The following is a 19,129-nucleotide window of genomic DNA, read 5'->3' as shown; positions in this document are numbered from 1 at the left end:
CTTTTGTTGTTGTAAAATTCTATCGAGGAAGTTGAGGTTTTAATATACAACGACAATCGTACCTGTTATACTATATATATTATGAAACATGATAGCTTCCTTACTCTGAAGAACGTCCTTTAGGTTAAGGGATAAGCGAATTAAGCCAATAAATGAATGCTGTAGGAAATGGAAGTACTAGGAAAAAAAAGGTGTTGTCCACCACAAAGTTCATTTGGTCGGTTTTAAATCACGACCATCAAAATGTCGTTCTACCACTGAGTCATAGTGCTCTCCCCATATCCGAGTATACCTCACTGTGGGTCTACAAGTTTCAAGAGGTTACCATACAATGTTTATTATCAGGATCAATAAAAGTAAAGCGTCTGCAGTGTGTGTCAATTCATTATACGTAGGATTTCTAGTGGTTGTCTAACAAAAGGGTTGTGTTTGATTTTCAAGTCCAAGGTAATTATTCACAAAAGTACAATCTTGTCCTTTTACTATATAAAATGGAATAAGTATTTCAAGTTATCATCTTACTAAGAAGAAGTATTTTCCTGTATATTTCTATGCATTTCATAGACATTTTATTCTTTACCTCAAAGTATTGAGCTCTCTAAGCTTTATTCTTTTAAAAAGCATATACCAAGTAAGGGTCTGCACATCCTGAAATTTTTTGGAGGGTGGATTTTGCACTAACAGTCACTGCGTTTAAGCATTATTGAAGTAACATTATTCTACTTGCAATAAAACAACACGTAATTTTACAATATTGTCATTTATATTCTCAGCAAAAGAGTACACTAACTTCTTTTTATAAAAAAAAGAAAGAGTACAGGGGTACTGTAACATCGACTTTTCGACAGTATATCACATATTTCTCTCCTACTGCAACCATAATTCTCTTAAAAAGGTGTTGACATGTTTGTTGGGTTATAGAGTTTTAAATGTGGTCCGCATCCAATGAATCCCTCGCGTAGGTACGCCCTTAATTCAATCCATTCTGCATATAAGATTATAAGTTGTCTTCATTTAAAAGTAACTGTATAAACAAGAATGTTAAAGTCTTCATATCATAAACTAAACACAAGGTATCAACCTCAGTGATTCCCGTTCAATCGACAATAGTTCATCATTTACTTACGTTGGTAATGTTTCTAAAAATCTAAAATAAAGTATTAAATATTTTCAGTTTCCTACCATATTCTTCGAAAACAATTATTTTTTCTTTTAATGCACTGCTTCTTAAACACTAGTGTCTTCATATAGCATACAAACAACTAAGATTATTTTTTTTCTAATATCAGTTTATTTCTTTAAAAATACATTACTCTCACTGACAATTCAGTTGCCAGTAATTCAGTATTTTAGCTCTAACTATTATTTACATGTGTTAGGTAGTCTTATAATACAGTTCTCTTGCAGTTACAATATAAAAAAATGCTACCTAACACAGCAACTGCAATAGTGATTAATGTTCCATAACAGTTCATATACACAGCAACTGCATTAAAGTTGTCCCTATTGTGATTCAAAACCCATATTACTGTTATATTGTTCTTTATAACCTTGTTGTTATATAAAACATAAATTAAAAATAATCCAAACAGTAGTCGATAACCTAATACAAAATAAATCTCAACACCGCTTTAAACATAATTTACTAATTTACTTATCAATCAAAAGTCCCAGGTACAGTTAAAATAAATCTTGTTGTAAGCAATAGTAATTCAATTCGTTGTGCAAACATTCGTTTTCGTCAAGCTGTCTTACACACGGGCTACTTCTCATCTGCGTCAAAGAAAATCCACACTTCTCAATAGATATACTTTCTCGTTACAAGCATTAGTAATGGTTCAAATTCCACTTTTAATAACAGCCCTCTGAAATCGCTCGTGAAAACCAGCAAAACAGTAACTAAAATTCCAAACAGTAACTTCCGTATTTCAATCCAATACAATTGCATTGGGTAAAAGAGCAAAACCACAGTTCGTCTTAAATGACCAAATTTAACTCAGTAAGTGCAAACTGCACAATATAATCTCTTTAAGGTTTAGGAAAATCTAATTTCTTGAGAACAACACTTCTAATATGTTATAACTGTATGCCATGTATTCGCTCACAACTATATATATATATATATATATATATATATATATATATATATATATATATATATATATATATATATATATATATATATATATATATATATATATATATATATACTCTATATGCAGACAACTAAAACATTAAAATACTATTTTCTTATGCATTTTGTAACAATTACAATAAAGTTTAAAATTCTTGAAATTCAGAATAATTTTTATTAAAGTTTAATATTGGCAGATATCTATTTCAACTGTAAAAAGGACATGTTAGCTATTATTTCGTTTCTGGCGGTCGTAACACCATTACAAGAATATTTTCTTGTTTTTTCTAAGTTACAAACAAGATCTATAAATAAAATACCCTTTTAGTTCAAACAAACATTCATCATACTTCAAGTAAAATACAAAATCGTATCAGACTGTCTGTGAATATAATATGCAATCCTCAAAGCATTTTTAACTTGTCGGTTGCATAATCTTCTAGGTGCCAAAGTTAAATATTCATGCTCATTATTATTATATACGCAAAATGTATCTGACTCTCCAACACGCTAATTCCCATCGTTCACAGTCCTGCTAATAGTTATCGCCAATGGTGTTGGTTACCTTGTACTTAATGTTATGAGTTCTAAAGTAAAGCAATTTTAACCAAACTATACGTTCAAAGTGCTATCTCTTATTTAAAGCAATTGTTTCCATCTGCATATAAAACTAATCTGCGCTGTCAAATAATTGTCCGTCTCTTGTATTGCCTTAAGAGTCGTTACCTACACTGTTTAAATAATGTCAAAATCGTCCTTAATGTACATCATATATCTTCTTTACTAGTATGTATGAAGTTATATAAACACATAATTTTGTATAAAGAGTTTCAAAAGTATAATTCTCCAATAACTGCTACAGTTTCTTTCCTCGTTCATAAACATTAAATAGCGCTGATCATAAAAAAGTCACTTCTAAAACAAAATGCTTTCCCTCAATCAAAGTGTATTTTCTAGTTTAAACATTGTGTGTGAAGTTCTCCCGTGTCCACCTACATTCTCGTTCCACCAACTTATACATGCGTACTTTTATCCATCCAAATATAATACATAGAAAAAGCTATGGTGGGTACGCAATACAGTGTTCACCTCTGGTGCATGGGGTCCTTAATTCAATCCCAGCTTGTTTCAAGTTAGCTTTTTGGTGCACAAACACTATGTGCGTGGGTTTTTGTCGTGGTTCTCCTGCTTCTTCCCACTTTCTTCATTCCACCATATTCATTAATTTCTCATCATCACCGTCTCCTTTAGTCTAGCCAGTATATTCGTTGAATGTAACACTTATAATAACTTTTATGTCGATATTTCAGTATTCAATATTCATATCACACATTATCCAATATTTTCGATATTTCATACAACTAAGATCCAACGGTGTCAATAAATCCATATTTTAAAACCAATCTATAACTCCTTTTCACTAAAAAAAAAAAAACTCCGCAACAAACAATTCAGGAAAATAAGGTTTGTTCTCCAGTGTTTCTATTAAATTTTTTTATTTCCTTCACCACCTAAAAACAATAAAAGAATTAAAAATTAATTATTTGCTGTATTACGATTTCCAATTACAAAATATAAGTATAAAGTTTCCCTTTTAACTTCACTACTACATTTCATCCTGGGTAATATGTTCAAACAATCTCGGGTCTCTTTTTATTGCCTTAGCTTTCAACATGAAAAACCCTTAAGTTCAATCTGCGGTAACGTTAAACGTTCTGTCGCCATATAACCTCATTGTTACACTAGCGTTTATGAAACAAAACACAACAGTTTACAACAATAATAATAATAATTCTTACCATATACTTTCTAAATACCAGTTATACGTCTTACACAATTCATAGCTACATATAAGTAACAACATCTGCTAAGCAAAATGTTTGTCGTACGGCTTTTCACGTGGAAAAGCTCTGGTTCGATTCCCGGGGGCTCATTCTGCTAACTTTCTATACAATATAATTTATATATACCTGTTATGTCATACACAATTCGTAGCTATGTATAAGTAACAAGTTCACACTGCAAACATAAAAATTAGCATACGGTTCTCCACGTGGGATAGCCCTGGTTCGATTCCCGGGGCGCATTCTGCTAACTTTCTGTACAATATAATTTATATATACCTGTTATGTCTTACACAATTCATAGCTATGTATAAGTAACAAGTTCGCACTGCAAGCAAAATATTTAGCGTACGGTTCTCCAAGTGGGAGAATACTAATTCGAGTCCCAGTGCAATCATTAATGTTAATTCCCTACATATTACATTATACTATATCTTAGTCAAGTTATAATTCCATAAAAGTACACCGAGTCATATCATTTTTCAATGCCGGAAAATCCGCAATCAATTCCCGATTAAAACCAAAGAGTTCCGTCCCCCTTATACTCCAGACAATTACAATATGTCCCTTTTCCATATAAAAATAAACAAGTATAATACAAGAAATCTTTCCAGAAGTTTCGAGAGTGTTCTTTCCTCTATTCCAACAATAATAAATTAAAAAGATCTGGAAGTTTCCAGTGCTTTCTTTCACTCATTCCGATCCAGCAGCTGTCGCGTTACATGTGCTGAATATTAATGAATTACCTTGTTCTACGTGTGTGTGTAGACAATCTCGGGTCTCTTTTTATTGCCTTAGCTTTCAACATGAAAAACCCTTAAGTTCAATCTGCGGTAACGTTAAACGTTCTGTCGCCATATAACCTCATTGTTACACTAGCGTTTATGAAACAAAACACAACAGTTTACAACATAATATGGCTTGAAAGGTTTTTTCTGTATTCTGCTTGTCCAATTAACATTTCTTTTAACCGGAAACCATTTATTATGTGTCATGTTACCTCCGGCCGCACCTGCATACATTATGTGTCATTAGTATGCGGAAAAAAAGGGTGTATCCATTTTTTAAACGTGCATTAGGAACTGCTAAAATGTCAAAAAAGTAAACACTCATGAATATTCATGAGTGAGGACTAGTTTTCCCACAACTACTCACCTCAAATTTTGCTCATTTTCATTTCTCATTATACTCTATCAGATGTGCTATGTGGACATCAGATTTCAGCGACAACGTGTGGGACCTTCTCTTGTTAGTATCTTTCCAACGAATACTCTAAGCTTCTCCATTTGAGTGATCACCAACTCCCATTAGAAAACGAACTAATAGAGATAGATGAGTCATTATCTAATAGAATACAGTTTTAGTTGGCTGAGACAAGAGAACAGTTACCTTACTTTTGCAGGAGGCATTAGCTTAAAAGCTATGTTGAAAAGGGGATAGCCTACGTATGGAAGAACGTGTTTTTAAGTTCAATTTTAATTATTTCTTCTGAAACTACAAAAGAGTGACAAGCAAGGAAAAGGTTTGTAGGGTCAATTTGTGATGTTCACCTTTTCTGTTCATAGTAGCCTTTAGAAAGGAGTATAGGAATAGTATAGGAAGAAGCTCTCAGGAAAACACCTGTTATAAAGGGCACCAAAAAAGAGATAAACCGTCAGCTAATTTGATAAGAAAGACGATATGAAAATAATTCGATACTGAACTTCTACGCTTTCGATCATTATAATAAAATATTTACTTCGGCCTTGAGCAATTCCATTAATGATAGAATTTGGCTTTGGAGGGGGGGTGAGAACAATCTCTTGGATTTACTGATAGGCTCTATTAGAGACAAATTGAGTGTAGTGATCGTAGTCCTGACAAGGAAGAAGGAAAACCAGGACCAGTTGTCAGGTTGAACAAACCAAATCGAAACTAACTTTAGAGATTTGGCATGCTAAGTCGTATAGGTTCAAGTTTCTTGAGCCCAATCGTTATGACAGGTTTGCAAGTTCCATACTAACCCAGATTTCAAATAGAATATCCTCATATCTTCTCAATGACAATACAAATCCAGTTACCTCCGAAAGCAAGCAATTCTAGTTTTGGACTGTCTAAGAATTACTATTGCTGTTCAGTCAGGTAACAGGTTTGTAGACAAAGCTCCGATGATCCGATTACCTGATGATTTTTTGTTATGTCACCCTTGTGTATTTGTTACGTTTTTGGTCTTTATATTCCAGTTGATTTTAAGTTTAACGTCCCGTTCAGCAGCGAGGATATATGAGACGTGGACCTACTGATTAACGTGGAATCCGAACCACATGAGCTCCCGCCGGAAATCGAACCCCGGTCTCCCACGCCAATATATATATATATATATATATATATATATATATATATATCAGCAATAAGAAATACAGAAGAATTTCCTCTGCTATTAAATAGAAATTAAGCAACTTAAAAATGGATCACGAAATGAATCTGCGGAAAACAATATCTGTGATGAGACGAAAGACTGATTTCGTCAGACTTCCACTTCCAAAATGATGTATGGCCCAGGTGAATAGATCTGTATCACAATAGAATATTGGAATATTCTAAAATTCAGACTAGAAATATATCTGATCTTAGTGTCCGAATATTCCATTGCTTCCCCATGTCAGTGTTGGTACATCTACCCTACTTTTGGCTTCTATAAATTCACAGATTTCAAATATGGTTAAATATTAATTTTCCAAGTTTAGGGAAATGAGGCTCAGTTGATACTGAAAATCTGCAAACGAAGCTTAAAATCCCTGATCTCCTTTCTACATCTACAGGAAATGACTTGGTTATACTTTAGTCCATTAGCATACCATCACGGTTCTGGACGAGCAAGAAGGAGGCGCGCGCTCTTCCTGACGCCATTTAGAAAGAGCGGAAAAAGTGGAAGAAAGAGCGCTGCAACAAATTTTGTAAGTTTCTCTTAAATATCGTTTTATTTATTAGATTTTTGTAAGTAGATAGGTAATAGACAATATTAAGTTGTTCTTCTATTAAATTTAAGTATGTACACTATTGATTATATTAAATATTTAAATTTGTAGATATTTTTTGCGCATGTAGTCCGTTTCGTTGAGGGTTTTCGCAACGTGTTTATTCAATCTGCACAGTGAAATTTGCCAATAAAATCATGTTCAGACATGTTTACGCATGTAATTCAACTTTTAAATTTATAATTATGGAGATTTGAGTCAAACGTCGTAAAATTTTTGAAGCGAAACAATATTTGAACTTTAAGATTCTTTCTTCATGAGTTTATTCTGGTAAAAAAAAAAAAAAAAAAAAAAGTTTTCTTGTCCTTACTTAAGCTGTTATTTATTATTGAGTGCTACTATGCATCTCAGTTTTTAGTTTAATTGCAGTCTATAATTTATTTAGCAGAAAGGCATAAATACTGACATTTATAGAGACAATACGAGTGTTGATTCCTTTTTTTCCTTATATGTGAGCTAAACAAAATGGCTGCCATGAACAAAGATTTCATCCTGCCACGTCAGCCTTTCGTTGACTTCCTTTTTTTGCACCCCAAAGAAAGAAATTATTGTCATTTAGTTCCTTATTAGAATCTATCTGGTTCCCAATTTATTTTTCAGTGCAAATCAATAGTTAATCTTTAATCTAACCGCTAATTCTTATCTCATGTCATTCGTATTAGTAAATACTACTTGGAATAGCCACCCACTTTAGGAAATATTACAGAATATTGTGCTTTTGTGTTTATTAGCCATGGTTCACAACTTTTTGCTTCCAAATGTTTTTTAATGGAAATGCAAAATGAATTCACTGCAGATGCAAGCTGAATTACAGTTCAAGTGAAAACCCTACGTGCAGAAATGTGACATTCTCTCTCTCTCTCTCTCTCTCTCTCTCTCTCTTCCAACTCAAAAATCAACAGTTACACCATGTTGTTTCAAAACAGCTGGAGTTGGTCTTGGATGTAAACATGTGAGAATAACGTTTTTTTTTAGGGTAGAAAATAATTTCAGAGCGCAAAATACACTCATCATTCGGTTTACAAATTTTACAAGCAACAGACAAAATCTGGGGTACCGTAAGACGGGGTTACTTTGCAGCAGACTTAAGGAATTTTAAAGAAAATCGTTTGTAACTTAAAAACATAATGATTTAGAACACTGTATTTTAAACATATAATAGCTAGATATATATATAAGGAAAGCAATCCTGCAAGTGCATCAGTAAACATTCAGTATGACCATAGTTATTGAAATATAAACTTTGGTGCGAAGTAGCCCCATAGGTGAGGATACCTTGCACCATATACAAAGAACTATGTTCAACGTACGAACATAATGTTTCCGTGCAATGTTTTCCCTTCAGTATTTATACATTTCACTTCTTACACAAAACTGCATACAGTATACGAATATTGAAATTAGAATGATGGTACCGGTATCGGTACTTAATATGAATTATAGATATTTGTAAAGAAAATTATGTAGTTTCTCGTACCGGCACAGGAACCACATTTCAATAGTGTAGCACATGTCCTACGAAAATGCCAACTCAGGAACAGAAAAAAATTCCCGTAAACTGATTTGCTTTGTTTGCTCTTCTTGTCCAAGAATCTCATCCCAACCGTAATCAGTGGAGGATTTGCGTGGTTTGGGGCTTTCAGGCTGAAGCCCTCCCAAATTGCATGACTTCTTTTTTTTTTTTAATCTAATTTTAGTCAATTCTATGAGTATAAGCTTGAAGTCTCCCCCCCCCCCAAAAAAAATATAGTGATTTCTAAAAAATGATTTTTCCTCAGTGAAGTCTCTTTCGAACTATTTTTTTTGGATCCGCCATTCTTCGTAATTTATTTTCCAATAAGAAATCCATTCCGGCATCTACCTAAATAGGAAATTTACCTAAAATTAGAAGGCAAGAGGTACCAGCAGTAGTAATTTCCTATCTAAGGGGTTACTTTGGACCGGTACAAAGGAACCCCGATTAGAGGCTGAAACAATCTTCTCCCAGTTTTATTTTTTCTATGGCTTTAAAACGTTTCACACCTCCATTTCAACTATTGTTTCATTATACACAAAGACTCATTATACACAACAGTATTCCACGAAACTGACTTAACTTTAACGGAAATTCTTGTAGGTCATATTTTTTTAAATTTTGTCGGTCATCATGAGACTGCTTTCTTCAACAACAAACCCTCCGAGTAATTAGAACTGATGTTAACCTCCAACATTATAGACAAAATACAGTTAGATGTTCTATCTTACGGTAGCAGTTGAAACTTCATCTTTACAGTTCATAGTTTTACCGATAGAGGACTGTGCAAGTTTTTTTTTTCATATTTTGTGTAAAGTAACCCCATCTTAGATACTCGAATCAATCTGAAATTTCTTAATTTTAAACAAAAATGTGGAATTTACTGTATTATAGTGTATATTTACAGTGTACCATTGTCAGATTGCATAGTGTGCTTGATTAAAAGTACAGTAATGCATTATTCCCTTTTCTTTCGTAAAGCAGTTATGAATACCAGACACTGTCCAACTTAAAAGATTACCGATAATATCGGGACGCTATTACTCCATTTTAACACTTGAAAACCAAGAATGAGTGTGCTAAATAGGAGAGAATGAAAAAAAAGCGTATACAATACTCTTCAGCTATAGAAATGTAGACCATTAGATTCAGTTATTACAAAAATCTCTGAAACTGTTGAATCTAGAAATTTGAAAACTTATACAATATTTTTTTGTAAACTCATTTTTTTTAACTAGACAATATTTTATGAAATTCGAGCCCTAAAAGGGAAGAAAACAGAAACTAACAGTTTCCGTTCTTCATCAGAAGAAGAAATATTGATAATACCAATTTGTGGGCTATAATAAAGTAAACATTCCTTTTCTTTTCATCTTTGGAATACTTTTGATACATTTTTAAATAAATGTAGATGCGTACTTTATGATTATATAATTAAAATATTTATATTAATAGTGCAAGTTTATATTTACTTCTTATGAAGTTAGACATTTGTCAGTCTTCACGCATTTTAGGCAGAGTTTTCACACTTTTGTCCATTTGTCGAAATTCTAAACTAATTGCACCACGGAGGTTTTACATACGTACATACAGGGTGGACCATTTATCTAGATACACTCTTGTAACTTTTGAAGTAATGAACAAAAAACGTTGAAATTTTGTACCTTGTAAATATTGGCAAGGGAACATTATTTGGCATACTCTGCGATACCGCATTGTTAACAGTGTTGCTAATTCAACATAAAGTTGTATTTTTTTCAAAAGGCATTATGTCAGGTTATTGCAAATTTCAAATATATATGTAAAAATGTATATACAATACTGTATTTGTCATGTAGTGTTGCAAATTAAGGACGCTATAGTATCACAAACACCCAAATTTTGGTGGCCTCTACAGTAGTAATAGCGCAAATGAGATAGAAAGGGCAATCCAAATCTAAAGTACGATTATGATGGATTTCGAATACTATGATTATGATATGACGGATTTCAAAGTAACACGGACAAAGTTACAAGGAATTGAACATTTGACTTTTTTCAAAAGCATTTATTTCGAAAGCCTGCTTAAGTAAGTACCTCATCAACTGCATAGATAGTTCTCAATATGTTAACATCACAATGGCATTTAGAGTAATTTAATATCTCGAACCGTTCTGCAGATATGACAAAAACTTTTAAAGCTTGCTACACCGCTTCAAATTATGTAATTCCGAGAACTTGTAATTATACTTACCAAAAAAAAAATGTTGTATTGTTATATAAGCAAAATAAATCAAAACTTGTTTTAAAAAGTTCACGCAAATACGCACTTTTAAAGCAATATATCAAATTTTACCATTTTTTTCAAATCTTCCAAATCTTATGAGATATCAAATTGCTGTGAAAACGCCATTATGATTTTCATGTGTATTGAAAAAAATGTACATAATTTGGAGCGACACTTATCCAAGCACTTTTCCGAAATAAAATCCTTTGAACAAAGTCAAAATTTGAATTCCTTGTAATTTTGTTTGTATTTGTTCAAAATATGTCATATGATGACTGTAGTATTCGATACTAAGGTACTTGGGATGTGTATTACCTCGTCAGTCTTCCTTTGGTTATTATTATTGTAAAACCCTCCAAAATTTTGTTGTTTTATGATGTTTGTGATACTGTAGCGTCTTTAGTTTGCAGCATTGCATGACAAATGCGCAATTGTATGTTTTCTTTTCACATAGAGATTTGAAATCTTAATAATCTGACATAGTGCCATTTAAAAAAATACAACTTTTTTTCGAGTTGACAATATTATTAATCAAGTGGTACTGAAGAGTATGCGAAACATTGCCCCACTGTTGTTATTTGCATAGTACGAAATTTAAGTGCTTTGTACTGATTAGTTTGAAAGTTACAAGGCCGTACGAAGATAAATAATCCAGTCTTTATATACCTAGGTTCATTCCACCATTTCATTCATTTCTCATAATCACAGTCTCCTTTAGCCTAACTGGCATAACCATGGGACGTAAAACTTAAAGATTTCATTTCATTTTATATATATGAGCGGCTCGGGGAAACATACTTCAACATCCCCATGTAATTCAATGCAATGACCAGGGCAGGCCCTAAGCAATTTGCCGCCCTGTGCAATGGCATCATTTCCCACCCCTCTTTCTCCAGAAAGAACAAATCTTAAAAACCACAATTTTAAGTATGCTACCCCATCATGAATAACGAAAGGGGGGATAGGGACTGCACTCGTATTCAGAAAGGCATAAACACTACAAACACAATCTCGTTGTGTCTGTTTCTTCTTTAAATAATAACCTATTATATTAGTGAAAGATAAAGCAAACACATATCCAGAGGAAAGGTGGTCATCCTCTTTATAGAATTCAACATCGAACTTCAATCACAATATATCTATTTGCAATTCCAAAGGCAACTAGCTCTTTCATCTTTATTTCTTGATTTTCCTTCTACATCCGTTAAAGAAAAAAATGTTTCTATCTTCAATGATAAGGAACTTGTTTCTGACAAAGACAAGAGTATAACGTCCCTTTCAGACAAAGACAAAACTAGCTTTAATATCAAAACTGTGATAACTAACTAAATGGAACAGGTGTTCGCTGCTGTTTGTAAATTTTCTTGTATTTAACAACAATGACGCAATTCATGCTGGGATTTGTTTGACCATTTGCTTCAGCATTGTCCATGTAACCTTAAACTATTGCAACCTAAGCATGATTTATGAATGTAGTATTCAAATATGACAGATTTTGTCGCTCGTCGATACTTGTCGCCCCTGCAAATGCACGTGTTACACATACGGTAAAAACTGGCAATGACACGTACCAAACAAGCCTCCCCTGCCAGTTGCAGGAACATTTCCAAAATTAAATAACCTACATACCGTTCTATGGTTCAATCAAAATCCATTCCAATAGTAATTCAATTTCACTGGAAATAACGGTGTGTTCTATTGTGTTCGTCCGAGTCACTCATATATACTCAATAAACGTTTTCGAATATTGGGTACAATATCGCTTTACATAAATACAATCTAAATAGCTTGATTTTAGTGTGTTTTAGGATACCCATATCAAAATAATGATTATTGAAATGAATGCTTAAGTATGCTCGATATTATTCGTCGTTGATTAGCAATATGACAGAAAGTTTGCTATATTTATTTCCGAAGTTCATTTATTTTTAAGCACTTTCAAAAGAGTAGGTTTTCAATTCAATATATATATTGAATAATTTATCTTGACGCCCTTGTAACTTTTAAAATAATGAGTAAAAAAAAACTGAATTCTTGTACCATGCAAATATCAACAGAGTTCAGTGTTTCACACACTTTTCAATATAAGCAGATAAACAGTGTTGCCAACCGAACAAAAAGCTGTATGTTTTTTTTTTTTTTCAAATGACACTACGTCAGGTTATTCAGAGTTGTATATATTGTGCAACATGTGCATTTGCACAGAGAGGTAAGTTTCGAGGGGCGACGTCATAACTATATTACTTAAAACAAATATTTCTTGTTGGAAACAGATTTCATGATGATGGTAGTTAAATTTACTATGCTGACCTTCTATTTGAATTTTTTTAGTTTTATGTCCCACGGTTATACCGGCTAGGCTAAAAGAGACGGTGATGATGAGCAATGAATGAAATAGTGGAATGAAGAAAGTGGAAGGAAACGGGAGAATCTCGAGGAAACCCACGCACACGGTGTTTGTCCAGCACAAGGTTCACTTGGCAGGACCAGGGTTTGAACCCGGGACCCCATACACCAGAGATGAACGCTCTACCACTGAGCCACGGGGGCACCTTGACCTTCTATTTTAATACAACATTCAAAAATCATTTTTAATTCGCATTAGTTTGAGGTTACATGTACAGTACTAAAGCAAATGGTCAAACAAATCCCAGTATGAATTGCTTGATTGCTGTCAAATTCAAGAACTCTGTTCTGGAACAGTAGTGAACACCTGTTCCATTTAGTAAGTTATCACAGTTTTGATATGAAAAGGGGGGCCGCGGTGGCTCAGTGGTAGAGCGTTCACCTCTGGTGCTTGGGGTCCCGGATTCGATCCAGCTCCCGCCAAGTGAACTTTGTGGTGGACAAACACCGTGTGCGTGGGTTTTCTCGGGGTTCTCCCGTTTCCTCCCACTTTCTTCATTCCACCATTTCATTCATTTCTCATAATCACCGTCTCCTTTAGCCTAACCGGCATAACCGTGGGACGTAAAACTCAAAGATTTCATTTCATTTTCATTGATATGAAAAGTAGTCTTGCTTTTGCCACAAACAAGTTTCTTATCATCAAGCTCGATATTGAATTCTATATTTAAAAAATGATTAGCTACCATATTTCCTCTGGAGATGTGTTTGCTTCATCTTTCACTAACATAGTAGGTTATTATTTAAAGAAACAGACACGACGAGATTATATTTGTAGTCTTTAGGTCTTTCTGGGTACAAGTGCGCTTTCCCTTGCCTTCGTTGTTCATGATGGGCTAACATAATTAAAATCATGGCTTTTAAGATTTGTTATTTCTGTAGAAAGGGGGAGGGGCAAATGATCTCATTGCACGGGACGGCAAATTGCCTATGCCGGTCCTGTACACATTTCAAATCTACATGTAAAAGAAGAACATACAATACCATACAGGTTATGCAGCGTTGCAAACTAAGGATGCTACAGTATCACAAACATCGTAAAATAAATTTTCACTTCATTTATTATTATTATTATTATTATTATTATTATTATTATTATTATTATTATTATTATTATTATTATTATTATTATTATTATTATTATTATTATTATTACATATAAGAGTAATGAATTATTTTCTGCTTTTAAATTCTTTTTATTATTATTATCTGCTTTTAAGCTCTTTTTATTATTATTGTCTGCTTTTAAGTTCTTTTTTTGCTTTTAAGATCTTTTTATTATTATTTTCTGCTTTTAAGCTATTTTTATTATTATTTTCTGCTTATAAGCTCTTTTTAATTATTACTTTCTGCTTTTAAGCTCTTTTTATTATTTTGTGGTATTTTTAGTGCTTTAATTTTCAACTCTTTAGGAATTTTGTTAAGTCAGTTAACATTTTTTAAAAAGATTTTATTCGTTCTTCAACTGATTTTCCCTTAACACATCGTAAGAGTTCAATTGAACTAATGCGATTGGAATCAATCTTGGAATGGTGATAGACTTTGATCTTCTGTAGAAGATTATAAAGTATTATGTTGTGCAATCACACTTACGAAAACAAACACCAACTTGTCTCACCGGGAACAAAATTGACACTTTGGCCTGTTATATAAGAATTTGAAAACCTATTATGTTATGCAAACTTTTGCTTCTCGAATTATGAGCAGTCACATTTTGAGCCAGATTTTCGAAAACAAATACAAACAAACAAAAAGAAATTAACATAACTCGCCCGATCGAGATCAAATTTGGCATGGTGATAGACTTTGAACAAGCGTGAGATGATTTCTGGCTCCTTAATCATGCCCAATCAAATAGGCTATCTAAATTAATTAATTAGGCACAATAAAAATAGAATAATTACTGTTTACGTAGCACTTGAAGGGCAGTCTTGAACAGAAAAAAAAAAACAGAAATCTAATTATGATCTTTTTACGGTTATGTCGATTTCATTTGTTGCGAAATTTACAAGCATAAAAAAGATATGTGTACTACGAACACAAACATCCTAATTATACAAACAATAGAAACAAATTCTCCACTCATTAAAAATATATCAAAAGTATTCCAAAAGTGAAAAAAGTCTATTGACTTTATCATAGATTACAGATAGATCCTTAGCAACCCTCACCCCTTTTGTATAGATTTTCCTTAATCACAATTGTAGGTAAGCACGGATTTTGTGAAAGGCATTCCTTGCGAATGCGAACGTTGTAGTAACAAGAGCTGTTGGAAGCTTTTTCACTTATATTACGAACTCCTTTCGAACCATTAGATGTAAAGGCTCAAAATTTGGTAAGTATGGGCTTTTGCACATCATTCACTCACGGTCTACCGGTATTTGAAATTTGGCCAAGTGGAGACATTTAGTTAGTCCGAGTTTTTGGGCAACAAATTTTAAGCTTGGATTTAAGAAACCTGTTGTGGGAAGTAAGTGCAGTGGGCATTTATAAATACATTTATTCAAAAGCAACGAAATTTTCTCTGCTAGAGGAAAATTAAAGAGTGAGGTTTACAAATGAATTGTTTTTTGTCCCCTATTTTATCGAAAACTATGCAATAACTTCTACAGGGTGTCCCACATAAAACCAGTATGCCTCACGCACGAGATTCAAGTAACACTTTTTAACAGCAACAATAAACTAAATAACAATGAATAGATAATAGTAACATTAAACAGTTACCTGTTTTTGCCCATGGGCATCCGGGCACCGCTGACTTCGTTTGATGACGTTACCACCAACACGCTGTAATTCTGTAGGCGTGTTGTTGTTAATTTCTCTAATAATGTTCCGTTTAAGATCGCCTCGTCCTTAATGGAGTCTGTCTTTATGTAAAATTCCACAATATCAATTCGTTGTTCTAATGCAAATTGTCCCATTTCTGTCAAATGTTCCTTGTTACCACAAGCACTGATTCAACACATAACACATTGCAACAACTCAACAATAGGAGTTTCTCACAACAATTGACGCACGAACACACTGCTGAACTCAAGTTTCCGATAAAATGCAGTGTAGTCAACTTTCGAGACAGTGTTTTCACCCCACAAGCAATTTAACTACAGATGATTAACCGGTACGCTTCACGTACCGGTTTTATGTGGAACACCCTGTATAATGACACACATCATTATGTTCAGCTCAACAGGTTCTATCGATTTGTATGTGTCGTCTTTGGACATTTTTCAAATGGTAATAATTTTGTAGAATTCATATTCTAATTATAGATAAATAAAATATATAAAATATTAGAATTATGGAGAATGGGTGTTATGTTGAGACAAACTATATTTCCCGACTAAACTCCTTAATATTCATTTTACAGCTGCCTCACAATGAAAGAGCTTCGTATATGCGAGAATGATGGTAACCTATTCAATCCAAATATTGATCTGAAGCATTTCTCATTCTTCTTTGAACAACGAAAAGAATTTGCGTCAATGATTAAACACCAGGTAAGCTCATTTATAACAATAATTTTATCGCTACAGTCTCCCTCATTTTCCAACTAACAGGAGCGCCCCAGCCAGTGTTCGTAAGTTTCCTTAAGAAAATTTCGCTTGAGTGACAAGTTTTTCTCTTTTCTAATCAAATTTTCCCTAGTTTGTTGATTGTCCAATTCTTATAACAGAAGTTATGTGATTAAGATTAATTTAGCTATATTAAAGAGCTAATCACATTTTATTTATTCATTTGGTTTTTACTTACGTTTTTTTAACTTTTTCTTCATTTTCTTTTTTAAACGAGAAAAGATACACAAGTACACGAAACCAACAATGTGCGCCAATTATGCTACTTTTAGCAGACACACGCCATTGGCGCAAATCCCGGGTGAATGAGGTGGATGACCCCTCAATCTTGAACCTGGGGAGACTGTTCTCCCTAATAATCCAATTTGAAATGTGATTTTTAACTAATTGTAGATGATGATCATTGTGGATGCCTAAGTAGAAATATACCAATTATAAATATGCATGTATTCAGATTTCAGAATGTGTTCACGGCACTAATTTGTAATACTGATATATACCACTACTTCATGTACATCAATTATAATATACAACAGGTTCACCTCAGAAATCAGATTCCTCTATCGTAATAAAAGTCTCATCCTCCCTCCCCAGGATGTCTTAAATCTGCCCACCTCCCAATGTTGAATATATATATATATATATATATATATATATATATATATATATATATATATATATATATATATATATATATATATATATATATATATATATATATATATATATGTGTGTGTGTGTGTGTGTGTGTGTACAAAGTAATATAATTCGCACCCATTCTTGGCTAGATAGCTATATTTCTGTATATTTTTTGTTTTAAAAAGTGAAGGAAAAAATAGAAGCAAAAATAAATGGATAAAACAAATGTTGTTCGCACTTCCTTTAATGTATGTAAATTAAACTTAAAAACTAGACACTCAACAAACTAGGGAAAATTTAATAAGAAATGAGAAAATTTTGAGTTAGTTTAGGGATTTTTTAAAGGAAAGCTACAAACACGGAACCTATTTCATATCATACGTTTAACAAATGAAGGTCGAACTCTGTGAATCGCAACAAAAGCTATACAAGTCATTAGTGCTACGTTAGTGCTACAAGCACAACGTTAGAGCTTCACCTACAGAGTCTGGCGTACGAAGAAATAAATGTGACGATTCTGGCTTGACATCAAGTAAGAATCATAACTTTTAAAAATAGCTTTCAGGAGAATAAAATGGATGTAAATTGTTACTAACAAATTTCGTTACTATTAAAAGTTACTAACAAATTAATGTTGTGAATGGCTTCACGTTAAGCTATAATACCCATTTTTACAAAGTTAATTTCTGGAGAACAAAATGGGTGTCAATCATTATTGTTGCATTGGTGCTGAGAGCGGAACATTAGTCCTTCTACATTTGGAAGTTATTTATAAAGTAGAGGCACGATTATGGTTTATTTTTAATTGGAAGTCAAAAGTACTTAAATACTAAGTAGGTTAACCTCCTCATCAGTAAATACAGATCAAGCTAAATCGCTACTTCTGAAAAACACTTTGAGGTGAAAAAGAAGACTGTCAGTTGTTAGTACTATCTTAGTGCTGGCTAGTGCTACAAGCAGTACGTTAGTGGTCTTATGTACGGAAAGTTAGGGTCTATTAATAAATTCGAGTGGCAATTCGAGTTTGACATCAAGTTCGAATCGCCATTATTGCAAAATACAGGGTGTCTGGAATGAGACTGGCGGTTTTTAAAAGTATGCATTTTAAAGAAAAACTCTTACTTACTAGAAGTTTATTTGGTCTTACTTACAAGTCATTCTAACTCAGTGTAACTCCACGTGAACTCCATTTATAACTTACAATATCTAACCTGCACTCAATCTCTCCCTACCTATACTGTAACATCTGAGGTGTTACTGAAGCAATCACATTCCTAATACGGTTCTTCAGTTCATCAAGGTTATGCATCTTTTCACCAGAATACACAAGGTCTTTCACATGCCTCCTCGGGAAGAAGTACAGGGGTACACATTTTGTCTCTGCAAACCACCACACGCATTGCGCCTTTTCGACTGCCGACGCCATTTCTGTTTATCGGCGATAGTAGCGCCGTCACCGGTAGCTGTTCAAGTGTAAACATTTGCTGAACAAAACTTTTTGAGTTTTCCTTCAATATGAATGATTTTTTCTCCTGTATCTCTGACCATATTAAAACCATACACTTTCAAAAACCATCAGTCCCATTCCGGACACCCTGTAAATTTCTGGGATACGAAAAGGATGTCAGTTATTAGTGTTAGTTAGTGCTAAATGCACAATGTTAGGGTTCCTATGTATGGAAAGTCATTAAGAAATTACAGTGGCGATTCTGGCTTGACATCAAGGTATAATCCCCAG

General features: G+C 33.3%; 1 protein-coding gene across 2 annotated transcripts in view; it reads left to right on the top strand.

Annotated features, from left to right (window-relative positions):
- Positions 1–6,811: 6,811 nt before the first annotated feature.
- Positions 6,812–19,129, top strand: part of LOC145689023 (uncharacterized) — a 68,124-nt gene continuing 55,806 nt past the window's right edge. For both annotated transcript variants that reach the window (XM_081763162.1, XM_081763161.1), the window contains exons 1-2: positions 6,812–6,914; positions 16,548–16,677. In XM_081763162.1, the coding sequence (XP_081619288.1) occupies positions 16,558–16,677 (120 nt within the window). In that variant the 5' untranslated portion in view covers positions 6,812–6,914; positions 16,548–16,557. The remainder of the gene's footprint in view (positions 6,915–16,547; positions 16,678–19,129) is intronic.

Source organism: Thermobia domestica, chromosome 7 (genome assembly GCF_964235325.1).
Source record: "Thermobia domestica chromosome 7, izTheDome1.hap1.1, whole genome shotgun sequence".
Classification (NCBI taxonomy): domain Eukaryota; kingdom Metazoa; phylum Arthropoda; class Insecta; order Zygentoma; family Lepismatidae; genus Thermobia; species Thermobia domestica.
Note: the sequence above shows the minus strand (reverse complement) of the source record. Positions and strands in the feature narration are given on the sequence as shown.